The following is a 27,318-nucleotide window of genomic DNA, read 5'->3' as shown; positions in this document are numbered from 1 at the left end:
ATGTTTTGAAGAGGAGCTACAGCCAAGAGGGACACTTTGAAGAAAGCACAGGAGCTGCACATGAGAGATAGTTTGAAGACAGCATTGAAAGCAGACTCTTGCTCTGGAGAAGCTGAGAGAGGACAAATATCCCAAGTGCAACTAAGAGTGACATTTTTGAGGAACTGGAGCCTAGAGAGGAACATCCTGGGAGAAAGCCATTTTGAAACCAGAACTTGGAGCAGACGCCAGCCACGTGCCTCTCCAGCTAACAGGTTTTCCAGACACCATTGGCCATCCTCCAGTGAAGGTACCCATTTGTTGATGACCTACCTTGGACACTTTATGGCCTTCAGAGTGTAACTGTGTAACCAAATAAACCCCCTTTATAAAAGCCAATCCATTTCTGGTGTTTTGCATTCCGGCAGCGTTAGCAAAGTAGAACATGCCTCAATCGAGATGATCGTTTATTTTTTTCCCTTTCATTTTGTTAATCTGGTATATTACATTAATTGATTTTCTATGTTAAACCATCCTTGCAATCCCACTGGATAAAACCCACTTGATTATGGTGTATAATTCTTTTAATGTGCTGTTAGATTCTATTTGCAAGTATTTTGTTGAGGATTTTTTAATCTATATTCATAATAGATATTGGTCTGTAATATTTTTTCTTTTAGTATCTTTATCTGGTTTTGGTGTTAGGGTGATGTTAGCCTCATGGAATGAGTTGGCAGTGTTCCCTCCTCTTCAGTTCTTTGGAAGAGTTTGAGCAGTATTGGTATTAATACTTGGAATGTTTGGTATAATTCACTTGTGATGCCATCTGGTCCTGGGCTTCATTTTATTGGGAAGTCTTTGGTGACAGATTCAGTCTCTATACTTGTAATTGGTCTGTTGAGATCTTCTTTTTCTTTTAGGGTCAGTGTAGGTTGTTTATATGTTTCTAGGAATTTGTCCATTTTGTCTAGGTTGCTAATATTCTGGCATACAGTTGTTCTTAGTATCCTCTTATGATCCTTTTTATTTCTGTGGGGTCACAAGCAATGTCTGTCCCCCTCCCCCCCATTTCTGATTTTATTTATTTGCATCTTTTTTCCTTTTTTCTTTGTCAGTCTAGCTAAGGGTTTGTCAATTTTATTGATCTTTTCAAAGAACCAACTTTTGGTTTTGTTAATGCTCTCTGGTTTTTTATTCTCTATTTCATTTATTTCTGCTCTAATCTTAATTTCTTTCCTTCTTGCTTTGAGCTCAGTTGCTATTCTTTTTCTAGTTGGTCTTTGATTTTAAAGACAACTAGAAAGATGTGGAGTAAGGTCTTTGATTTTAGCTCTTCTTTTTTACTGTAAGTGTTTAAATATTTTAATGTAAGTGCTAAAATTTTTTTAATGTAAGTGCTATGAATTTCCCTTTCAGCACTGCCTTTGCCACATTCCATAAGTTTTGGATATATTGTGTTCACATTTTCCTTCATATATTCTTTTGTTGAATATACTTACTAATTTCCCTTGCAATTTCTTCTTTGACCCAGTGATTGTTTAAAAGTGTATTGTTTAACTTCCACATATTTGTGAATTTTCCAGTTGTTGCGCCTGTTATTGATTTCTAGCTTCATTCCATTATGGTCAGAGAAGATATGTTGTATAATTTCATTCTTTTTAAATTTATTGAGATTTGTTTTGTAACCCAACGTGTAGTCTATTCTGGAGAATGATCCATGTGCATTTAGAAGAATGTATATCCTGCTTGTTCTAGTTTCCTAATGCTGCTGGAATGCAAAACACCAGAGATGGATTGGCTTTTATAAAAGGGGGTTTATTTGGTTACACAGTTACAGTCTTAAGGCCATGAAGTGTCCAAAGTAAGACATCAACAATCGGGTACCTTCACTGGAGTATGGCCAGTGGTGTCCGGAAAACCTCTTAGCTGGGAATGCACGTGGCTGGCGTCTGCTCCAAAGTTCTGGTTTCAAAATGGCTTTCTCCCAGGACGTTCCTCTCCAGCCTGCAGTTCCTCAGAAATGTCACTCTTAGTGGCACTTGGGGTATTTGTCCTCTCTCAGCTTCTCTGGAGCAACAGTCTGCTTTCAACGACCATCTTCAAACTGTCTCTCATGTGCAGCTCCTGTGCTTTCTTCAAAGTGTCCCTCTTGGCTGTAGCTCCTCTTCAAAATGTCACTCACAGCTGCACTGAGTCCCTTCTGTTTGTCAGCTCATTTATATGGCTTCACTGATCAAGGCCCATCCTGAATGGGTGGGGCCATGCCTCCATGGAAATATCTCATCAGAGTTATTACCTACATTTGGGTGGGGCACATCTCCATGGAAACACTGAAAGACTTACAGTCTAATTAACACTGATAGGTCTACCCACACAAGATTACATCAAAGATAATGGCATTTGGGGGACATAATACATTCAAACTGGCACACTGCTGTTTTGGGGTGCAATGATCTGTATATGTCTGTTAGATCTAGTTCATTTATCATATTATTCTAGTTCTTGTTTCTTTTTTAATCTTTTTGTCTAGATGTCTATCCATTGATGAAAGTGTTGACGTCTCCAAGTATTATGGTTGAGACATCTATTTTTCCCCTCAGTTTTGCCCGTGTTTGCTTCATGTGTTTTGGGCACAGTGGTTAGGTTCATAAATATGTATGATTGTTTTGTCTTCTTTGTGAATTGACCCTTTTTAATATATATTGTCCTTTTTGTCTCTTGTAACAGCTTTTGACAAAAGTCTATTTTGCCTAATATTAGTATGCTTACCCCGGCTTTCTTTTGGTTTCTATTTGCATGGATTATCTTTTTCCATCCTTTCACTTTCAGCCTGTTAGTGTCTTGTGTGTCTCAAGTGAGTTTCTTATAAACAACATATTTGGATCATGTTTTTTATTCATTGTAGCAATCTGTGTCTTTTGATTAGGGAGTTTAATCCATTAGCATTCAGTATTGTAAAGGCAATACTTACTTCAGCTCTTTTGTCCTTTGGTTTTTATATGTCTTTTATCTTTTTTGTCTCTTTTTTTTTTTCCTTTATTGAAGTTTTCTTTTATGTAATTTGATCTATTGTGATTCATCTTATGACCCCTTTCTCAATTCCATTTCTGTATCTTTTAAATACTTTATGGTTACCGTGGGGTTTATATTACACAAACTAAGACTATAACCTACTAATTTGAAAAGATACCAACTTTAGCTCAGTTGAAAAATATGGAACTCTTTATAGATTTGCATGTCATCCTTGCTCAGGGGCTATGCTAATCTTCTCTGTAATGTTACAGTTTTATTATATGTGGTGCCAAAGTGATTACCTTTGTCATATACTTTTTTTTTTAAATAGCTATTGCTTGCAACATATTCTTTTAAAATTGTAATTTTAATTTATATTTTACTAAATGTCAGTTACCAGACATAATTTTCTCATAAAAGTTTATAATTTCTTTCCTAGCATTTCTGAAGTTGTGTTAACCACCGAAAGGATCAGATTTTCACCACGTTCTTTAATTTGCTCATTTCTCTCAGTGGCCACTATTTCTTTTTTTTTTTTAAACAATAAGTGCCTCAGATAAACCTCATTGGCTGCAATACTGCCACTGCCTCAGGCTGGCCAGTATTTTCTTACAGCAGAATCTTTCCTTTTAACTTGTGTCCTGAAGTTTCTTCATCTGTAAAATGGGATTATTAATAATACTTAACTTGCAGATCTGTTGTATTACATGAAGTTAATACCTCACCAATATAGGCAAAAAGCAATTGCTTAATGAAAGGAAGCTATTACTTTTATCCATCTATTCTCACTGAAACTTGAAACATCTGAGAGATGAAAATGCTTCAGATTTTAAATTGTTATCTTGATTTGTCATTGACCATTTCACAAGTCTAAAGAGAAAAATATTTATAACATATTCTAGTACATTTATGCGATAGGTCTATATTAAGCAAATTTGTAGACAGTCGATTAGTGGTTGCTTAAGGTAGGGGTAAGGAAGGGGAAAGAACAGAGATTGACTGCTAATTGGTTAGGGAGAGGAAAATATTCTAAAATTAAATTTTGGTTATGATTGCACAATCCTATGAATATATATATTTTTTCTTTATTAGAGAAGTTGTAGGTTTACAGAAAAATCATGCACAAGATGCAGAGTTCCCCTATACCACCCTATTCTGTGACTACATTTTAAAACATTGAATTGTGTGCTTTCTTTTTTTCTTTTTTCTTTAAATATAATTTTATTGAGATATATTCACATAACATACAATCCTCCAAGAATTGTGTACTTTCACAGGTTGAATTGTATGGGTGTGAATTATGTATCAATGAAAAAAAATTCTCTTAAAGAAAACAACTTCTGGAATTTCTGTTTTAGTACTACTGCCAAAGTGCAGCAACGGCTGATAGGATTCATGCGTCCTGAAAATGGAAATACCCAGCAAATGCAACAAGAGCTACAGAGGAAGTTTCATGGTAATGATTGCTTCTAATCAGTTAAATACACATGACTCCAGTGTAGATTTTGTAATAAATGAATAGATAACATTAGGCTTCTCAGTGAGATCTAGTTGGTATGATTACACTGACATTTTTTATTAAAATACTGTCAGTGTGATTGGGAAATACGACAGTAGGGATATCGGGAAGCCATATAAGACAATGATAATCTTTCCTTGTACTTTTTCATGTATTTTCAAAATTCTTTCAACCCATAAATTTTTGCCCCTTCCCCCATCAGAAAACACAACATACACCTTTTTATAGAGCTACAATTGTGAACTAAATATTTGGTTGCGTTTTTTGTCTATTATAAATAGTAATAACTAAGGAAAGAGGATAGGAGAGCTCAAAAATTCTCACAATCTTTACTTACTCCAGATATGAATTGGATTAATAAATTCTTGGATAAATTTCACCTGCCATTCAACTTTTTTAAGTTCTTTTGTTTTATATTATTTGAACAAAGTATTTTGGCTGATAGGTGTTTTCTAATTAAGACTCAGCTATTTACTTCTGTCCCAATCTTCTTTCTCCCCTTCCTGCTGGCCCTAGTTTTCTGTTCATCATTTTGTTACTGCTTTCAAAACTGCTAACAATACTTTAGTAAAGCCTTAAGCCTGACAATACCAAATATTAGCAGTGATTTGTGCAAATGTGAAAATTCAAATTTTTGGTAGTATATACTGAAACTTCCACTTTGAAAAGCAATTTGATAACAGCTAGTAAAAGTTCAAAAGTTAATATATATTCTTAAAGCCAGCAGTTTCACTGTTAATTATACATTCTAGAATTATCTTTATCAGATTTCTTTTCCTCCATGGGAAGAAATACATTTTACATTATGTCCCAGATGTATTAAGCATACACACACAATTGAAACAACGCTTCATGAAATAACTCTACATGTTTTACACTCTAATATATCTTTCCTTTTTTATTTAAAAAAAAGGAAAAAGCTGTATTGGATCTTAATGCAGGGTTTGAGAAACTGTCTTAGAGGAACTTGACCATGTTTTCCAGGATTCCTTATTAAAGATATTTATTGCAACATTATAGTAGTAGAACATTGGAAATAATTTGTCCTTCAGGTGGAAAATGAACAAATTAAGTTTTGTTATATTTACATGAAGGAACAAGCAGCAATTAAAATAAATATAGTAGATTTATATTTATCAGTATGGGTAATCTACAAAAACATGAGTGGAAAAAGCAATTTTCAGAATAGGTGTAAATTGTTAGAAACACATAGCAATTTTTTTTAGTATGTGTACACACATTCAAACACAAAAATATATGTAATAAAAAGATAAAAACATGACTACAACTCATGATTATGATTGCTGATGGTGGAAGAAGAAAGAGGAACAATGGAGACTTAGACTTTATCTATAATATTTTGTTTTACTTGAAATAAACCAATTATGTCATTTTATAAAACTTCATTAGTTGTGTTTGGTTATTAGAGGCTCAATTGAGTGAAAAAGTTTCACTTCAAGCAATCCAGCAGTTGGTTCGAAAATCATACCAGGCTCTGGCTTTATGGAAACTTCTTTGTGAACATCAATTCACTGTCATTGTAGGAGAACTTCAGAAGGTAGGAATTTTTTCTTTTTCTTAAGACCATACTGTTAATACAGTGCCTAGTGATCATTTTGAATGGGTGTTAATCTTAACTTAGATTTGGGAGGGCATTATTTTGGGAGACATTTAGGTTGTGATGATAAAGTTAGTATGTTATAGGAAAATTGCACAAGAGTGTAGTGGTAATTTCAGGGTACCATTTTGTCAAAGCCACAAGTTTCTGCAGTATATGAGAACTTTATAGTGGCATATGAATGCAATCTTAGTTTACCAAAAATATTTTTTAAAACAGTTTATTTGAGCTACAGATTCCATTGGGAATATGCTGAAAGCAATATGCCTTCATACCCTCAAAAAAAAATGCATACAGGTACATATTCAAATATTTTTGCATGTACTTTCAACCAAAATTTGTGCAAATGTGAGAATGCTGCATGTCCAGCAACTAAAAAACACTCCTTCTTTAAAGAAAGATATTTACCATTGTTGGAAAGGAATGGTTTCTTCAATGCGCTATCCTCATTTCAGTTCTCTCTAAGGATAATGGTAATTGATATTCATTTAAAAGTTACCCATGACATTTAGGTGTAATGTATTCCTACCTTTATTTAGTTGTGAACATCTTCAGACATGCACAAAAGTAGAGCAAATACTACCATTAGCCCTTATACACGTTACTTATATTCAGATTTTGCCATATTTACTTAGTCTATCTTTTTTCTTTTTTGCTGAATTATTTCAAAGGGAATCCCAGGCATGTAATTTCACTTCTGCATACTTTAGTATGTATTTCTGAGGGAAGGTGGACATTTTCTTGAGTGACAATATCATTACCACACTTAACAAAATAAACAGTAATTCTCTGGTAGGATCTAAAATCTAATTGATAATGACATTTGTCTGATTTTTTTCAAAATGTCTTTTAACATTGCTTTGTTCAAATCAGTATGTTAAGCACTTGGTTCACTCATTGAATTCAGTTGTTGTTCTTTTAATCTCTTTTAATCTAAAGCAATCCTCCCTTCTTTTTTCCCCCTGCTTTTGCTTTATGGAAGGTGGTCATCACTGTTATTGCTATTCCACATCCTGAAGTTGTGTTTTACCTTACTTGTAACATCATTGAATTTGTTCCTTTATCTTCCGTATTCCCTGTAAAATGGAAGTCATGTTTTAAAGGCTTGATTAGGTTCAGATCATTTCCTTAAGGAAGAATAAAATACTTTATAGGTAGTGGCATTTGTTTCAGACTATATCATATCAGGAGGCACACAATGTTTATTTGTTCCACATGTAGTGATATTAAGATTGATCGCTGGGTTCAAGTGGAAGTTCAGTCCTTCCATTATCAAATTCTCCATCACTTTTATCAAGCTTTCATCTACTGCCAATGATTGCCTGAACCAGTTGTTTCCTTTGGGATTAGGAAATGGTTCTATTTATTCTTTCCATATTTATTAGCTGCAATTCTGTGAAAAAAAGTTTCCCCTTATCATTTAGGGCCATTTGATTACCCTGTAATGCTTAATTCTTTACTTTTAAGTAGCATTTTTCAGAATTAGGAATTGATCCCAAGTTCTTTCTAGTAGTGTCCAGTGTTTCATTTTGGGTTTTTTGTTGTTGGTGGTGGTGGTGGTGGTTTCTTTATAAAAGACTGAAGCTAATATGTTTAATTATAAAAACTGTTTCCCAGGCTATGTAGGAAAATGATTTTCAGTTTTATAGAGCAATACATTTTTAACCCAAACATCTTTTGTGATCCACCTTCCAAGCTTCCTTTGCTGTATCTCTTAATGATTGTGTGTTCAAGGAATGCAAACTAAATATCAGCCCCAGAATTTGAACACTAATTGGATATTTACTGAAACTTAGAAAAATAAAATAGCAGTCAGATCACTAAACAGAATATTTCACTCTTGTATAAATTGCCTCAGTACTTTGGAACTCCATTTTAATAAGCAGGTTTCTTCACAATGCAAAACAAAGTCCAATGTTAGAAAGCCTTAAATAATTGATTTTTAGTCCCTGCTTATAACAAAAGAAATTAGAAGACCTTGGTCTACCTGGGCTTTACTTTCCTCATTTATAAAATGGTAGATTTGGACTAGACCTTCTATGGGTTCTTTTTCAAGTTTATATGATTCTACGTGAGTTTGCAAAAATTTGTTACTTTGTATAGTTTGGTATATTTTTGCTTTTGTATTATAGTCTATTGATTTATAGATTAATTATTAAAGAAATTTCATTCTTTGTGGAAATATGGTATTGCTGTATTTTTGATAGAAAGAAAAGATTTTCTCTTATACTTCCAGGAATTTCAAGAGCAATTGAAGATCACCACCTTTAAAGATCTGGTAATCAGAGACAAAGAATTGACTGGGGCATTAATTTCTTCTCTTATCAACTGCTACATCAGAGATAATGCTGCTGTTGATGGCATAAGCTTACACTTACAGGATATCTGTCCACTTCTGTATAGCACTGATGATGCAGTTTGTTCAAAGGTGCGATGATTTTTTTTTTTTTAACCTATGTCTATGATTCTTACAGGAGGTATCATGATATGATAAAAAGAACTCTAAAATGAGAATCAAGAACCTATTTCTTTTACTAAATATCTGACCTTCAGTAGTCTGTTAATGTCTCCTGACCTCAGATTCCTCACCTTTATAAAAAAGGGGTTTGAATTCATACTTTCTTGAAATCCTTATATACCCAAGATTTTGTAATTGTAAATTAGGCATATGACTCTTTGATAGTATTTCTAGGCTGTATTTTAAAAAGGCAAGGATTAAATATGCCACTCTCCTTAGAAATTAAGGAAAATTACTAAAACTTTAAATAAGTCTGTAATGAATTAGAGTTAATGGAGCAATTTTTATTGATCCTTTCCTACAGGTGAAAAAAATAAATAAATCAGTGTTGCATGGACTGTCTGCTGACCAGTAATGTATTGACTAGGCAAGAGATTTACCAGAGAAAAGCTATGTTGGTTAAAATATTTGTGAAAGGAATTAAGAATAGCTAGGATATTTTTGGTCAAAAGCTTTTCTGCCTAAAATTAAGAAGAAGTAAATTTGTAGAGTTGTTTTTATTCTTAATGGTAATAAATCAGATGTAAATTAGACATAGACTAAAAATTATGCTGTGAGAATTATCTATCTACTTGATTTTATATCTTTTTAAATTCTTGTTGTCTCTGCTAGGCAAATGAGTTGCTCCAGCGTTCCCGACAAGTTCAAAATAAGACTGAAAAAGAAAGAATGTTAAGGGAATCATTAAAAGAGTATCAAAAAATCAGCAATCAAGTAGATCTTTCCAATGTTTGTGTCCAGTACAGACAAGGTAAGAAACAATGTTTTCGTATCTTCCTAACTCAAGAAACAAATGACAGTGTATGAATAGAAGAAGTAAATGATGGAGAGCATCTTCTGAGAGGTGAGTTTTCCTTCAACTTCAGTGGCCCAAGTGATATGACATAGGAACTTCATTCTTTGTGTTTCAGTATTTGATGGCTATTATAGTGGCCTCTGCAAAAGCTATAATGCTTTTTTACATCTTGAAATACTTCATTTTTTAAGACTGGAGTTTTAATCTAATTAAGCTACTATAGATATCAAATTGCTCTCTGGGTTACATTTATTTCTAATTATTCCCAGTGAAGAAAATATTTAAAAGCTGCCTTCTATGCATACTAGGACTTTATTCTTTGGTGGGCTCAATGGAAATATTTCATATGATAATTTCACCATGGTGACCAATGTAGAGTCATTCTAATATCTCTTAGAAGGCACCATTTAAGAGACACAATAATTTTGATCAGTATTTGTATTTACCAGTTAGGGAAGAGAGTATCCAGCTTATTAATAAACTTTAAGTCTTTATCCTGTTTCCTTCCTATTAGTGCGTTTTTATGAGGGTGTGGTAGAGCTGTCTCTCACTGCTGCAGAGAAAAAAGATCCTCAGGGTCTTGGACTTCATTTCTATAAACATGGAGAGCCAGAAGAGGACATAGTAGGATTTCAGGCTTTCCAAGAAAGGCAAGTTACATTACCTTAGAAGATTGTCAGTTTTATGGATACAGACTTTTCTTTTCTTTGTGTAAAGTTTTGATTAGTAGTGTTAGGGAAATATTGCACATGCAATCCTTATAAAATTGAATTATGCCTTTACTTAAAAATGACTTCTTGTATTATCAGAGGCCATCAGGATTCTAATTGTAAGCCTAAGGATGAAAAAAGATGGGGTGAGAAATTCTTAAAGACTTAAAAATGCTTTTGAACCTGTCTCTATGATTTCTCTGAAACTTTTTGAACATTATTTTTAAATGGAATCACTTCTTGAAAACAAAATTAACTGGTTTTTTTCCTCCCATTTCTGGTTCTACTAATAAAGTAGTAGAGACTGTTAAAGAGAAAAAAAATGTATGTTCAGAAAAGAAATAAGTAACTGAAGACACTTTTTTGTTGTTGTTAACTCATTTTTATGGCTTTACTTATTATGTTTAACAAAACTTTTCTCAAACCCTCTTGGTCTGAAAAGTTAGATGATTTGCATTATTTTTAATACCAAGTGTATACATGTTTTCTCCAAATAGTCTGCAAATTCTTGTATGTATTTAAATTAAATAAGGTAAACTAATTGCTATGTAATTAAATAACATAATTCCTCCTTTTCCATTCATTTTCAGAATAAATAGCTACAAATGCATAACAGACACTCTCCAAGAACTGGTAAATCAAAGTAAGGCTGCGCCTCAGTCTCCTAGTGTACCCAAAAAGCCTGGTCCTCCAGTGTTGTCATCTGATCCCAATATGTTGAGTAATGAAGAAGCAGGGCATCATGTAAGGAACATAACATATTTTTCATTCTAAAGCACATTGTGTTCTTTGGGGTACTGGTGGTATAATTATCTTGGGAAAGATAATATCTCTTAGAAGTCATCATTTAAGGATTCTTGATTTCTTATCAGTGGTTTGTAGGGCTATGGGGTTGTGATGCCCAGCAATAGAGCTTTTAACCATGCCAATTTGTACTGTTTTCTTTATTTTAGTTTGAACAAATGCTTAAATTGGCTCAGCGATCCAAAGATGAGCTCTTTAATATTGCCCTTTATAATTGGCTAATTCAAGCTGACCTTGCAGATAAACTGCTACAGGTAAAAATCCTTTTAAATATTTTATAAGTAGTATAACTCAATGAGTTAAGCACATGTATAGTCTAGGAAACTCAGTAGATGTTCGTGTAAAGCTAAGTAATTCAGTATCTTTTCCTGGTGGACAAAGTAGTCTATTCCTCTAATTTTCTTATTATTTAGAAGCTGATTGGGATAGCTTATATGGTGGGGTGAAAAATCACTGGATTATGAAGTAGGAGACTTCAACTTTATCTTAGCTCTGCCACTAATTTACTTTGTGACCTCAAACATGTCTTTTCAGTACCCTGAGTCTCAGTGTTCCTCAGTCTGTAAAAGAAATACATGGCACTTGATAATTTCATGGAACCTTTTTGAGCTTACAGTCTAGGAATCAATAAGCATGTTCTCAGTGTTTATTAAAATATTTGTTATCGGTTTATAGTAAATCATTTTTATCACCCTAATGAACTGCCATAGAAGAAAGTCATTTGTAATGAGAGAATGAGAAAAATTTTCCCTCTCTTTTTTCTACTAATTTTAGATTATAATTGACCTGTTATTTCAAAAAGCAAGGTGCACCTGTATTTGTCTTAAAAATGTATTTACTGGTTCTAAAATTGATTGTGGCAATGAGTACACAACTATGTGATGATACTCTGAGCCACTGATTGTATACTTTGGATGGATTATATGGCATATGAATATGTCTCAATAAAATTGCATTTAAAAAAATGTATTTACTGCATAAAGAGCAAGTAGGTGGTCAGAAAATGTTTCTGAATAAGTGTACAATTTCCAGATCACTTCCCCATTTCTGGAGCCACATCTAGTCCGAATGGCCAAAGTTGATCAAAACAAAGTCCGTTATATGGATTTACTCTGGAGATATTATGAGAAGAACAGAAGTTTTAGTAATGCAGCTCGTGTCCTGTCCAAATTGGCTGATATGCATAGGTATGAAAAATCATGATATTGTTATTGTGAAGAATGATTGGTAACTGAGATACTTATATCCAGATTTCGGAGATTAAATAAAATTTCCCTCAGGTTATACCTATATGGAATTTGTTAGGCATTTACTTCAATTTACTTAGAAATACAGTTTTCTTTTTTTCCCATTGTTTTTTTTAATTAACTCTTTTTTTTTAAATCAACTATATCAAAAAAAAATTTTTTTTTAAAATACAATAAAAAAACATTTCAAACAAACCATAACAAGGGAGTAAGAAAAGGACAACTAACCTAAGATAACTACTTTACTTCCAACATGTTCCTACTCTACCCCAAGAAAGTAACCTAATATAGCAGCATTTCTGTGAACTTGTTCCTGCTATACCCATCAGAAATTAACAGACCATAGTCTTTCCTGGGCATTCCCAGAACGTTAAATTTACCCCCGATAGCTTTTCTGTTCTTATTGGATTATCATTCCCCCTTCCTTAATTGCTCTCTGTCATTAGTTCCCCTACATTCTACATTATAAACCATTTGTTTTACATTTTTAAAAGTTCACATTAGTGGTAGCATATTATATTTTTCTTTTTGTGCCTGGCTTATTTTGCTCAGCATTGTCTTCAAGGTTCATCCATGTTGTCCTATGTTTCACGACATCGTTCCTTCTTTCTGCCGCACAGTATTCCATCATGTGTATATACCACATTTTATTTATCCACTCATTTGTTGAAGGGCATTTGGGTTGTTTCCATCTCTTGGCAATTGTGAATAATGCTGCTGTGAACACTGGCGTGCAGATATCTGTTCGTGTCTTCTGGGTATATATGGAGAAGTGGAATTGCTGGATCAAAGCATAACTCTATATGTAGTTTTCTAAGGAACTGCCAGACTGACTTTCAGAGTGGCTGAACCATTATACAGTCCCACCAACAGTGAATAAGAGTTCCAGCTTCTCCACATCCTCTCCAGCATTTGTAGTTTCCTGTTTGTTTAATGGCAGCCATTCTAATTGGTGTGAGATGGTATCTCATTGTGGTCTTAATTTGCATCTCTCTAATAGCTAGTGAAGCTGAACATTTTTTCATGTGTTTCTTGGCCATTTGTATTTCTTCTTCAGAGAACCATCTTTTCATATCTTTTGCCCATTTTATACTTGGGCTGTCTGTACTGTTGTCGCTGAGTTGTAGGATTTCTTTATATATGCAAGATACCAGTCTTTTGTCAGATACATGGTTTCCAAAAATTTTTTCCCATTGAGTTGGCTGCCTCTACCTTTTTAACAAATTCCTTTGAGGTATACAAACTTCTAAGTTTGAGGAGTTCCCATTTATCTATTTTTTTATTTTGTTGCTTCTGCTTTGGGTGTAAAGTCTAGAAAGTGGCCACCTAATACAAGGTCTTGAAGATGTTTCCCTACATTATCTTCTAGGAGTTTTATGGTACTTTTACATTGAGATCTTTGATCCACTTGGAGTTAATTTTTGTGTAGGATGTGAGGTAGGGGTCCTCTTTCATTCTTTTGGATATGGATATCCAACTCTCCCAGCTCCATTTGTTGAAAAGACTGTTATGTCCCAGTTCAGTGGCTTTGGGGACCTTATCAAAGATTAGTCAGCCATATCTGGGGGACTATCTCCGAATTTTCAATTCGATTCCATTGATCTGTATGTCTGTCTTTGTGCCAGTACCATGCTGTTTTGACAACTGTGGCTTTATAATAAGCTTCAAAGTCAGGGAGTGTAAGTCCTCCCACTTTGTTTTTCTTTTGTAGAGTGTCTTTAGCAATTCGAAGCATCTTCCCTTTCCAAATAAATTTCATTGCTAGCTTTTCCAAGTCTGCAAATTAGGTTGTTGGAATTTTGGTTGGGATTGCATTGGATCTGTAGATGAGTTTGGGTAGAATTGACATCTTAATGACATTTAGCCTTCCTATCCATGAACACGGAATATTTTTCCATCTTTTTAGGTCCCTTTCTATTTCTTTTAGTAGAGTTATGTAGTTTTCTTTGTATAGGTCTTTTTACATCTTTGGTTAAGTTTATTCCTAGGTACTTGATTTTTTTAGTTGCTATTGAAAATGATATCTTTTTCTTGAGTGTCTCTTCAGTTTGTTCATTTCTAGCATATAGAAACATTTCTGACTTATGTGCATTAATCTTGTATCCTGCTACTTTGCTAAATTTGTTTATTAGCTCCAGTAGCTATATCGTCAGTTTTTCAGGATTTTCCAAATATAAGATCATATTATCTGCAAAGTGACAGTTTTACTTCTGCCTTTCCAATTTGGATGCCTTTTATTTCTTTGTCTTGCCAGATTGCCCTGGCTAGCACTTCCAGCACAGTGTTGAATAACAGTGGTGATAGCGGGCATCCTTTTCTTGTTCCTGATCTTAGGGTCAAGGCTTTCAGTCTCTCACCATTGAGTACTATGCTGGCTGTGGGTTTTTCATATATGCTCTTTATCATATTGAGGAAGTTTCCTTCAATTCCTACCTTTTGAAGTGTTTTTATCAAAAAGGGATGTTGGATTTTGTCAAATGCTTTTTCAGCATCTATTGAGATGATCATTTGATTTTTCCCTTTTGATTTGTTAATGTGTTGTAATACATTGATTGATTTTCTTATGTTGAACCATCCTTGCATGCCTGGATTGAACACCACTTGGTCATGGTGTATGATTTTTTTAATGTGTCTTTGGATTTGATTTGCAAGTATTTTGTTGAGAATTTTTGCATCTATATTCATTAGGGAGATAGGCCTGTAGTTTTCTTTTTTTGTAGCATCTTTGCCTGGTTTTGGTATTAGATTGATGTTAGCTTTGTAAAATGAGTTAGGTAGTGTTCCATTTTCTTCGATGTTCTGAAAGAGTTTAAGTAAGATTGGTGTCAGTTCTTTTTGGAAAGTTTGGTGGAATTCCCCTGTGAAGCCATCTGGCCCTGGGCATTTATTTGTGGGAAGATTTTTGATGTTTCTTTGCTTGTGATTGGTTGGTTGAGGTCTTCTGTTTCTTCTCTGATCAGTCTAGATTGTTCATATGTTTCCAGGAAATTGTCCATTTCCTCTACATATCCAGTTTGTTGGCATACAGTTGTTCATAGTATCCTCTTATAATTTTTTTAATTTCTTTGAGATCTGCAGTAATGTCACCTTTCTCATTCATTATTTTGTTTATATGGGTCTTCTCTCTTTTTGATTTTGTCAGTCTAGCTAGGGGCTTGTCAATCTTGTTGATCTTCTCAAAGAACCAACTTTTGGTGTTATTTATCCTCTCTATTGTTTTTTTGTTCTCTGTGTCATTTATTTCTGCTTTAATACTTGTTATTTCTTTTCTTCTACTTGGTTTAGGATTGGTTTGCTGTTCATCTTCTAGCTTCTTCAGTTGATCCACTAATTCTTTGATTTTGGCTCTTTCTTCCTTTTTAATATATGCATTTAGTGCTATAAATTTCTCCCTCAGTACCGCTTTTGCTGCATCCCATAGGTTTTGGTATGTTTTGTTCTCATTTTCATTTGTCTCTATATATTTAGCAATTTCTCTTGCTATTTCTTCTTTAACCCACTGATTGTTTAGGAGCATGTTGTTTAACCTCCAGGTATTTGTGAATTTTCTAAGTCTCTGATGGTTATTGACTTCTAATTGTATTCCACTGTCATCAGAGAATGTGCTTTAAATAATATCAATTTTTTTAAATTTACTGAGGCTTGTTTTATGTCCCAGCATATGATCTGTTCTGGAGAACATTCTGTAAACACTAGAGAAGGATGTGTATCCTGGTGATTTGGGATGTCATGTTCTATATATGTCTGTTAAATCCAATTCATTTATCAGATTGTTTAGGTTTTCAATTCCTTATTGGTCTTCTATCTGGTTGATTTATCTATAGGAGACAGTGATGTGTTGAAGTCTTCCACAATTATTGTTGGAACATCAATTGCTTCCTTTAGTTTTGCCAGTGTTTCTCTCATGTATTTTGTGGCACCTTGATGGGGTGCATAAACATTTATGATTGTTATTTCTTCTTGTTGAATTGCCCCTTTTATTAGAATGTAGTGGCCTTCTTTGTCTGTCTTAACATCTTTTCATTTAAAGTCTATTTTATCTGAGATTAATATTGCTACTTCTGCTTTCTTTTGGCTGTAGCTTGCATGAAATCTTTTTTTCCATCCTTTCAGTTTCAATTTCTTTGTGTCCCTGTGTCTAAGATGAGTCTCTTGTATGCAACATATTGATGGTTCATTTTTTTTTTTTTCATCCATTCTGTGAATCTGTATCTTTTAACTGGGGAGTTTAATCCCTTTACATTCAACATTATAACCATGAAGGCATTTCTTGAATCAGCCATCTTATCCTTTGGTTTATGTTTGTCAGATGTATTTTTTCCCTCTCTCTATTAATGTCCTTTAACATACCCATACTGAATCTCTTTAGTACTCAACCTTTCTCCAAGTCTCTCTCTCCTTTCTTTGTTTCTCTGTTGGTAGGGCTCCCTTTAGTATCTCAAGTAGGACAGGTCTCTTGTTAGCAAAATCTCTCAGCATTTGTTTGTCTGTGAAAAATTTAAGCTCTCCCTCAAATTTGAAGGGGAGCTTTGCTGGATAAAGAATTCTTGGTTGGTAATTTTTCTCTCTCAGAATTTTAAATATGGCATGCTACTGCCTTCTCGCCTCCGTGGTGGCTGCTGAGTAGTCACTGCTTAGTCTTATGCTGTTTCCTTTGTGGTGAATTGCTTTTCTCTTGCTGCTTTCAGAACTTGCTCCTTCTCTTCAGTGTTTGACAATCTGATCAGAATATGTCTCAGAGTGGGTTTATTTGGATTTATTCTATTTGGAATTCTCTGGGCATTTATGATTTGTGTATTTATGGTGTTTAGAAGATTTGGGAAGTTTTCCCCAACAATTTCTTTGAATACCCTTTCTAGACCTTTACCCTTCTCTTCCCCGTCTGGAACACCAGTGGGTCTTATATTTGGACATTTTATGTATCTATCATATACCTGACATCCATTTCGATTTTTTTTATTTTTTTCCTCATTCTTTCTTTTGTTCTTTCATTTTCCATTCTGTTGTCTTCCAGGTCACTGATTTGTTGTTCAGCTTCCTCTAGTGTTGTACTATGAGTATCCAGAATCTTTTTAATTTGGTCAACAGTTTCTTTAATTTCCATAAGATTGTCTATTTGTTTATTTACTCTTGCAATTTCTTCTTTATGCTCTTCTAGGGTCTTCTTCATGTCCTTTATATCCTGTGCCATGGTCTCGTTGTTCATCTTCAGTTCTTTGATTAATTGCTCCAAGTATTGTGTCTCCTCTGATCTTTTGATTTGGGTGCTTGAGCTTGCATTATCCATATCATCTGGTTTATTCATATGCTTTAAAATTTTCTGTTGTTTTTGGCCTCTTGGCATTTGCTTAACTTGATAGGGTTCTTTTAGAATTTGTAAACCTATTAAAACCCTTACCTCTAATTTGTCAGATCTACAGCTTCGTGGCGTACACTCTAACTAACCAGCAGGTGGCGTCCATGAGCCTCCTATTCCCCTCAAGCCAGTTCTCCCCCACTTTGTCTTTGTGGTGAGTGGGGGTGTGAGACTTGAAGGGTCCAATTGATGTACCAAGCTTGCGTGTGTAGTTGGTGTTGCCCGCCCTGTATATGGGGCGCATGTCTGGGCTTTCGGGGAGGGGGGGGGCAGCTCTAACAATCAAATCTCCCTGGTGTTCCTGGAGATTTAAAGCTGCTGCAGTAGTCTAATCCTTCATTTCAGTCTTGCCACAGTTTCTCTCTGCCACTTACCCACATGTCCTTGGTATTGGCGTATGGCCCCTGAGACTTGCGAGTGGTTCCCTCTTCCAGGCCGTGCACCCCCATGTCTTTGTGTTTGTTTTTAAATAATGTTTGGAGGTACTAAAAGAATACTCACTAGGCTCTTCCTATTCAAATGATCTTCTAAATTCTTTTCTTTGAAGTGTGTCTTAAATTCTTTCCTAGTAACAGGAGTTAATCACAATTCTTAATTAGCAGGACAAGATTTACTTCTCAAAGTATATATAATTTAAAATGTTGTACTAATTCCAAACTAATTACATCTACTCCCTCACTGGCTTAAATTACTGAGAAGTTTTAGAGTATATTAGATTATTATATCAAAATACAAGTTAAAATTCTTGGACAGATCATAATTTGTTCCTCTGTTTTCATAAGGAATTTTCTTTGCCAAAACAATACAGGTGCTATTCCTAAAAACTGGGGATTGGTCATAGGAAGAGAAGGTAACTGAGGCAGAGCTGTTATTTAACAAAGTTGATCAGAATGGTTGGTTAAAGAAATCAGATATGACTAATAGGGGTGTGTGTGTGTGTATGTGATATGTGTGCATGCTTGTGTGAGTGTGTTGATTGCTTTTAAGGTCTTCTTGGCTGCTCCTCCCTCCCACTTGGTTATAATAATTACTTGAAAAGAACTCTAAAGCCAGTTCCCTTCACATGCAGATGTTCTGTATGTAAGTGACATTAATTTCTGTCTTTGGTTAACAAGAGGAAATTAAGCTGTTAAAGGCCTAAAAGGTAGGTTTCTAATAAAAACTTTGGTTAATTCATAGTTTGTATAATTAATAACTGACAGCATTATTAAATATTTCATGTTACTATATATATCTTAAGATTAATTCATTTTTTTATCCACTGTTTGAGCATCTATTATGTACTGTACTCTGTTAGGTGTACATATGGACTGCTCTAATCCAAGCATTCAATATCCCATTTCTGGATTACTCTTGTCATTTTACCCCTATTTTGTCATATATACCATTATCATACAAATCATTGTAAACCATTTTATCATGCTGTTATTGCTGAAAAATTTTAAAGTGGCTCCTAATTGCCCATCAGTTCAAATATAAACCCATTCCTTTAATATTTGTATACCTTTTATTCTTGTTATAAGAAATTATTATATTCTTACTGTAAAATATTTAGAAATTCTCTTTTAAGAGCCTCCATTATCTGTATCCACTTCACACACACATACAACCTAATTTTCTCATTCTATTTACTTCTCAGGCTTGATACCCTGTCTATCCAATGTCAGCTCTCAGCTTACTTTTTTTCTGCAATAAATTTTTTTCCAGCTCTTGCATTGCATATTGCATATATAGGTTTGCACCAAATATATTGTCAGCAATAGAATGTTATATCTTAAATAACTTGCACATGTTAGTGAATTTTTAAACTTTTGGTTCAAGTAGGGATTTTTATATTTCAGAAGGAAAAAGAGGAAAAGCCCTTTTAGAAACAGGGCTCCTAAATATACAGAGTACTTTATGTTTAACCTTATTAGCTGAGTACTGCTAATTAACTGTAATATATACCTGTACTTTCAAAGGTCAAACAGTAGAAAGAAAGAGTTAATTCTTTTTTCTTTTGTTTTTTGATTTTTGTTTTTTTTTGGGGGGGAGGGGGGATTTGGGTAGTGGGGAGGAGAAAAACAGAGGAACCATAGCTACAGAGAAGGGCAGTTTAAGTAAGGTTTCTCTGAAAGTAGAAGAAAGCCAGTTTTTTTTTTTTTCTGATGCAGGTTGAAATTAATTGGTGGATCAAAAAGTAAATTTCATACTAGTTAATCTGAGAGGTTGCCAACAAGTAAATGAGTTTGTTTCTAAGGCCAAGCTACTCTATAAGATCATGTCTGCTCGAATGAGGGGATTAGAAAGGACTGCATCATGGAGGTGGATGCTTACTTGGGGCTTTCTCACACCTGTCAGTCAATCAGCCAGCAAATAGTTTTTGAGCATCTATTATGTTCAGAGCAGCAGTGAACAGGATAGACAGCATCCCTGCTCCAAAGAAGCTCACATTCTGGTAGGTTAAGACCAAAACTAAACACCTACACAAATAAATGAGTACAGGATCTATGAATAAGTTCAAAATAGGTTAATATAGTAGAAATTGCCTTGGAGTGGGTTTCTTTAGTTAGGATTGATTGGAGAAGGCCTCAGAAATATGTTTATTAGGTTTAAGACTTGAATGACAAGTAGGCCACTAGGTAAAGCACTGTAGGAAAAGTGGTCTGAACACAAAGAACAGACTATGCAAGGGCACATATCAGGTACAAGTTTATCATGTATTGCGTACAAAAAGAAAGTCAGTGGTGCTGGAGATAGTGAACAAGAGAGCAAGTGGAGAGAGATGAGGTTAAAGAAGTAGGTTGAGGCTATTGGAGAATTCTGAGAAAGCATATGATATAATCTGATTTTTGCTTTTAAAGTGATTAGTTACTATGTGGAAGATGAAATTTAGTATTAGCTGAACTAAGGTAGAGAAGTGAGGAATGTGATGAGTAATAAAGAATGTTTTTCTTAATTTAATTTTAGAAGAATGCACATTCTAATATACTGAGTGGTTGACTGCAACTAAAGTTTTATAATCGAAGTTACTTTATTTTTTTAACCTGAACATAAGCATTTCTTTATATGTTGCCTTAAATTATGGCTCTCTTTTATTAGAAATCCTCTAATAATTTGTGCTACTCTGTTAATAGGAGATTGAAAAAGTATGAATAAATGTATTGTGTTATATACCTACCTTCTTATAGGAATGCTTTCCTGACTACTGTCAACCTGAAAATAGATTCCTAAGTTCTAAACAGTGAACCATTTTTAAACCCCTATATAAGTGTCATATTTGAGATCACGGCCATATCTTAAACTGTGTCCTTCCGTACATCTTAAAGGTACAGTGCTAGATATAAAGTAGTAGTTTAAGTTTAAAATAGTGAATACTAATAAGAAGCATACTAAATTTGAATTGTTTCAAGTTTTAAGTGTCATTTTATATTCATATGGTGTAAAATAGTGCATCCTAATTGACATATTTGAAAATAACTAAAAATAAGGTTTTTTCCCCCATTAGCACAGAAATTTCACTTCAGCAGCGCTTAGAGTATATTGCTCGAGCCATTCTTAGTGCCAAAAGTTCCACTGCTATTTCATCAATAGCTGCAGATGGTGAATTCCTTCATGAATTAGAAGAAAAAATGGAAGTAAGTGCTAAAGACACTAGTACTATGCCATATTAAATGTATCCACATAGTTTTCCATGTTCCCTTACTCCCTTGATAAATAATGGGTCTATGGCAGTCATTATTATTGATTCCCATCTTTATTTTCATGTGTAGTTTTGTTTGTTTTTTTCTTTTTTTTTTTTTAACTTTTAAGTACTCAAATCCTTGGGTCATAGAGACATTGCTGTAGTTTAAAAGTATTTCCATGGCATTTCTAAAGGTTTTTTCCAACTGTTCAACCCCAAGCTGACTACATCATGCTCATCCTTTATTCTGGAAGCTAGTAAGTAGATATAAATTAGAATAGGCTAAACTGCCTTAACTAAGAGACCCCAAAAGGTATAGCCCAAAATGCAAAACTTGCTCATTCACATAAATCCAGAATGGATTTCCTGATTGGCAAGTGGCTTTCCTCCACATTGTTGATTTAGAGTCAAGTTTTTCTACTTTCTGGCTCTGTCATTTACGAGGACCTTATCTTTATCTTTTAGAGGGAAGAAGGGAAAATAGACCTTATAAGAAGTGCATTTACTTTCTTAAAAACCCCAGCCCAGAAACGGTATCCTTTACTACCACTGACATTCCTTTGGAGTAAACTTAGTCATGTAGCCATTCCTTCCTGCCAGGTTAACTGAGAAATACAGTCTAGCCATTTGTCTGGTTACAATTATGGAGACAATGAATATTGGTGGACAGAAAGGACAATCTGCCACAATGTAATTCCTAAGAATCTATTATGTTGTGATGAAAGGTTACTAGTTAATTATGATACAGAACATTATTTTATACATTATTTTTATTTTAACAAGCTTCAAGTCAAATACTAGGAGTCTTACTAATACCTGTTCATCAATCTTAAAGAAATTAAGACTTCAGTTTTTTCTGTCCAAATTAGGTTGCTAGGATCCAACTTCAGATACAAGAGACACTACAAAGGCAGTATTCCCATCATTCTTCTGTACAGGATGCAATTTCTCAGCTGGATTCTGAGCTAATGGACATAACTAAGGTAATAAAAGAGCACAATTCCTGTAGTGGTCACCTAAAGTGTAGAAATACCTTCTCTCTTTTACATTTTGCTTTTTGTTTCATCAAAAAGATTAATCTATGTCTACAAAATAAGATAACCATCCTTGGTAGCATGTCACTGGACTGACAAATTACCACTGCTACACTGGATTCCCAGAAAGGACTGAGCTGCTCTGTCTAGGCCAGCAGCTATCAGGAAGCTATCAGCCTCACGTGGAGGTGATATGAAAACCCATGACAGCTAATTTATGGGCCTTGCTTTTTATCTTGAAAAAAAGTCACTGTCTCTTGCTTTACCTTTTCTGAGCAGTTCCTTCCTCTTCAATTATTCTTGTACCAACTCCAAGTACTCCAAAGCACCCTGAGATTTGTCAGTATTTCTGTGATTCTTTAAACACCCATTTAAACAACACTAATTATAAAAGAAATGTCATTGCAGCAATTCTGTTCCCCCCCACACACACACACAAAAGGCACACATGCTGAAACCTATTTGAGTGTATTCACCTTTTTAATTGAGAGTTATGACAGCTACATACCATCCCAACTTTATATCATATTTTAGAAACTTTAGATAAAAACTTTTCATATTTTTAACTTTCAAGGCATGCTTCAATATTAATCTCTGAATGCTGACCTCTAGTTGGATGTTTAATTTTGGGATTTTCTTCCACAGCTTTATGGGGAATTTGCTGATCCATTTAAACTTGCAGAGTGTAAACTTGCAATAATTCATTGTGCTGGTTATTCAGACCCTATATTGGTGCAGACACTTTGGCAAGATATCATAGAGAAAGGTATGTATTTGATTATAGGTATATTAGCATAAGTTCTTTAAAGACTTGGTGGAGGTATGCAAACTGTTAGTGGTTCATATATCTAAGTTCCATGAAAATTGTGTATACCTAAGTAGAAGGTAAGTGGAAGAAACTAGGATATGGTGGAGGGTCACCTTGTGGAGAATGAACCCAGTGAAGGACTTTGGAAGGACTCTCGGTGAAAAGGATGTGCCATTTTTGTGTGTGGTTTGTTCTGCTTAATAAGGGATATTGGGACACTTCCCTCAGAAGCTTATAACTGCTGTGATGGTAAAGTGAGAGAGTATATTATACTCTAACAGAAACTTATAATCTGTTAATTTTATTAATGCAAATATCAGCAGTAGGGTATTTTGAACCTTGAAACAGAATGAAAATTGTCAGTTTAAACTTTTCACATTAAAAATAATTTGGCATTCTAATGATTTGTCTCTTTCAGAATTGAATGATAGTGTGACGATGAGCTCTGCAGATAGAATGCATGCTCTTAGTCTCAAGATTGTGCTTCTTGGCAAAATTTATGCTGGCACACCTCGCTTCTTTCCTTTAGGTAAGTAGTAACCTTAGGTGCTATCATGTTTTCTTTTCTCTGTTCTGATGGTTTTCTTCATTGACAAAGGAAAAATAATGACTTTTTATAGTGAAATTAAGAGTTTATTTTTGCTAGTTAGCTCAGAAGTTTAATTATACCTTTCCAGAAATTGCTATCACCAAAGAATAGCATTACTTCTGATGAATGTTGGGTATGAAACATACTGAGTAGCCTTGTAAGTTTATGTGTCTCTCTTGGGGCAGTGCTTACTAACAGACCCTGTAACCTTACACAAATTTGTGAAGAGAAAAAAATTATGGCTTTTCTGTATATGGATAATCTATGGTTTAGCTGTTCTCTGTTATATTGAAGGTATAATTTTCTTTAAAATAACAAATAATTGTGTTAAGAAATGTAATTATTTGAATCCCTTTCTTAACCAAAAATACTGATTGTAATTATTAGATGACTCTGTAATTTTTTAAATATGAGCCATTTGCCAACCTACATTTTCTTCAGTTGTAAAATAAATAGAAGCAACATAAATACATTCATATAGTGGAATAGTAAGCACTACTATGTTATTGAAAAATATTGAAAACCATGAAATTGTTCAGAATATAACATTAAATTTCTGAAAAGCTATGAAATTGAGGATACAGTATATTATAATATTAAAACATCAAGGGGTTTTCTCCAAGAGTGGGATTGTGAGTATTCTGTTTTCTTATTGTACTTCCCTGTATTTTCCACATTGTCTAAAATACCTGTTGTCATACTTTTTTCCTCAGTAGCTTTATCAAGATATAATTCATATACCATACAATTCACCCACTTAAAGTGTACAACTCAGTGGTTTTAACAAATCCACAGTTTTGCAAGCATCATCAAAATCTAATTTTAGAGCATTTTTATCACCTGAAAAAGAAACCCCATTCCCATTAGCAGTCACTCCCTATATTCCCCACCCTCCAGCCCTAAGCAAGCACTAATCTACTTTCTTTCCCTATAGATTTTCCTATTCTGATGTCTTTCTTTTCTTAAAAAAATAAAAAAAGAAAGAGAAAGAAAAGAAAATTGGTCATCAAAAGATTTCTCCCTGGAAACTACTCAGATATGACTAAGGTCTACCTTTTAGTATCAAGAGTAAAAATCCTAATTTCCAATCTTTTTCCTTCCCCAGATTTTATTGTACAGTTCTTAGAGCAACAAGTCTGTACTTTGAACTGGGATGTGGGCTTTGTAATACAGACAATGAATGAAATTGGAGTGCCATTACCTAGACTACTGGAAGTATATGATCAGTTGTTCAAATCACGGGTAAGGAAATATTAAGTAAAATAAAATTATTTAGTTAAAATTAATTTCATCTAGGTCTAGGAGCAGAGTATTTTGATTGCATGCTTATAAGTATCTCATCACTTATTCTAATACAGTTGTAGCAGAGATCTGCCTTATTGGCTGAATATTTTTTCAGAAATGATCATACATCAATTTAAAAGTAAGAGATTTGCTATATTAGCATGATAAAAATGAAATGGTATCATTTTAAAATATTAATAAATGTAATTATATATGCTTTACTCTTGGTGGAATAGGCTAACCCAAAACAAGGGCTAATCACATTACATTAAGAATCACCATTTATTTTAAAAGAACAAAATAACAGTGTATCTATTCACTTTAACCTCATCTAAATTATCAGTGCTTAAAGATAGTTCTCACCATATGAAACTTAGTAGAATATATTTTGTAATTTTTGTCCTTGGGATAAAAGATCCAAATAAAATCTTGTTGAACTAGATTGTATCTTTTATAGTAGCATAATCAAAACATTCATATAATGCTTTCCAAGGCACTTTTATGTCTTTATCTCATTTAAGCCTCACATAAACCTATAATGGAAATGAGCAAGTTGTAGTATTCCCATCTCATATTAGAAAAATGGCAGAGAATGTTAAATAACTTGCTCAAGTCACATGGCTAGTAACTGGTGATTCTTTGACTATGAGTTTAGTCTCTTTACTATATCAGACTAATTCTGCATAAGATCAAAGTAAAAGTTGTGTCACAGCCCATAGAGAGAGATGGATTTTTCTCTCCTCTGGTGTTACATCCAGGTTCTTAAAGCAGGTAATTTACCCGCTGTACAAAGTTGATTAATACATGAAACATTCTTCCTAAATAATATCCAATGCAATTTTCACTTAGTCAAATATTTACCATAACCAGATACATAATTTAGTAACCAAATGATACTTAATGCTTTTTAATAGCAATGAATTTCACCTTGGACTCTGATAACTGCTTTCAAATTAACATAAATGACTGAAAAATCAATTGACACAGTTTGCCTTACAATTTATGTTGTGTATTTTCTTTATAGGATCCATTCTGGAACAGAATGAAGAAGCCACTGCACCTTCTAGATTGTATACATGTTCTATTGACAAGATATGTTGAGAATCCTAGCCAAGTTTTAAATTGTGAGAGGTAACTATACATAGATTTATATCAAAAGCTCTTAAATGCTTCTAAGTAACAAATTTGGAGAAAATAGGGAAAGATACAGAAATTTTAAAGAGGTATATGATATTTAATCTCTTGTGTACGTTAGCAATAACTATCTGAATGATATCTATCAGCATATATGAAAGGTTGGGCTTTTTTTCCATTTGCATTGCTTGTCCTGAATCCTTTCTACAAGTGAGAATATAATTTATTAATTAGTTCTAAATTCTTGCTTTGGGTTAGTGACATTGAACCAAGTCAGTTCTAATTAAGCCTTTCTGACACTATTGGCCATTTTAAAGGATATTCTTTTGAAAAAGCCAAAATAATTTTAATAATTTAATATTAATAGGAAACATCCCTCACTGTCTCCTCATTGTAATAATCTTCAAATGGAAAATGGTGGTTATATGGTAATACACCTACTCGCTAAATTTCCTTCTCTGTTTTCCTTTATTTGCCATTTATTTAATCATGGGATCCCTTTGCTTTTCTGTGGGACTGTTAGTAAGGTTAACAGGAGTTGGGAAGAAGCCTATAGGAAATGTTTCTGGATATATAAATAGTTAATTAGGTGTCTTTTCCTTTACAGAAGAAGATTTACAAATCTCTGCTTGGATGCTGTTTGTGGTTATCTGGTTGAGCTCCAGTCAATGAGCTCTTCAGTAGCAGTACAAGCCATCACGGGGAATTTTAAGTGTCTTCAAGCTAAATTAGAACGGCTTCATTAGTTTTAATGTATTTTCATCTATGCATTTTGATCTGTAAAATAAAAGCTCAGCTGGGTCCACATATCAGGTGCTCTGAATCTAAGAATTTAAGAACTATTTTAACAGAAATGTGTTTTTAATAAGTAGTTAGTATCTTCAAACAGTACATTTGCCAAATGAATTATTTTATCTTACTGCTATTTTGTTTTTAATAATCAGGTTAAAAAACCACTGAAATAAGATGATGCTCTAAGTAACCACAAGGATAAAAAATATTTTAAAGCTCTCATTTTTAATATTTTACTGCAGGTAGAAATTAAAATTTTTAAATACATAAATCATTTTTAAATTTATGTAATTCATTTTCAGGTTAGTCCAAAGATATTGGTATGAAAACATATAGGTTAGATTAGCTGAACAGCAGTTCCTGACTAGGCCAATAAACACTGTCTCTTTTTTTTAAAAAAAAAAAAGGTTCATTTTTGGGAAAAAATTTCTGCCAGTTAAAGTTACAAGCCTTT

The 27,318-nt window shown here is 33.8% G+C and overlaps 1 protein-coding gene and 1 non-coding gene across 2 annotated transcripts in view; one reads left to right on the top strand and one right to left on the bottom strand.

The window, feature by feature from the left end:
- NUP155 (nucleoporin 155) overlaps nucleotides 1–26,879 on the top strand; it is a 67,272-nt gene extending 40,393 nt beyond the window's left edge. Inside the window, 15 exon segments of the mRNA XM_037799364.1 lie at nucleotides 4,350–4,447; nucleotides 5,938–6,068; nucleotides 8,365–8,556; nucleotides 9,259–9,397; nucleotides 9,957–10,092; nucleotides 10,743–10,896; nucleotides 11,106–11,210; nucleotides 11,989–12,143; nucleotides 21,047–21,176; nucleotides 22,093–22,206; nucleotides 22,903–23,023; nucleotides 23,484–23,594; nucleotides 24,760–24,896; nucleotides 25,963–26,069; nucleotides 26,680–26,879. Coding sequence (XP_037655292.1) covers nucleotides 4,350–4,447; nucleotides 5,938–6,068; nucleotides 8,365–8,556; nucleotides 9,259–9,397; nucleotides 9,957–10,092; nucleotides 10,743–10,896; nucleotides 11,106–11,210; nucleotides 11,989–12,143; nucleotides 21,047–21,176; nucleotides 22,093–22,206; nucleotides 22,903–23,023; nucleotides 23,484–23,594; nucleotides 24,760–24,896; nucleotides 25,963–26,069; nucleotides 26,680–26,818 — 1,969 coding nt within the window. The 3' untranslated portion in view covers nucleotides 26,819–26,879.
- On the bottom strand, nucleotides 3,187–3,293 carry LOC119506605. Its single transcript, XR_005211019.1, has one exon. It is a non-coding gene; the product is annotated as a U6 spliceosomal RNA (small nuclear RNA).
- Nucleotides 26,880–27,318: the final 439 nt, after the last annotated feature.

This window comes from Choloepus didactylus, chromosome 11, assembly GCF_015220235.1.
Source record: "Choloepus didactylus isolate mChoDid1 chromosome 11, mChoDid1.pri, whole genome shotgun sequence".
In the NCBI taxonomy this organism is placed as follows: domain Eukaryota; kingdom Metazoa; phylum Chordata; class Mammalia; order Pilosa; family Megalonychidae; genus Choloepus; species Choloepus didactylus.
This window is presented reverse-complemented; position numbering and strand designations above follow the sequence as displayed.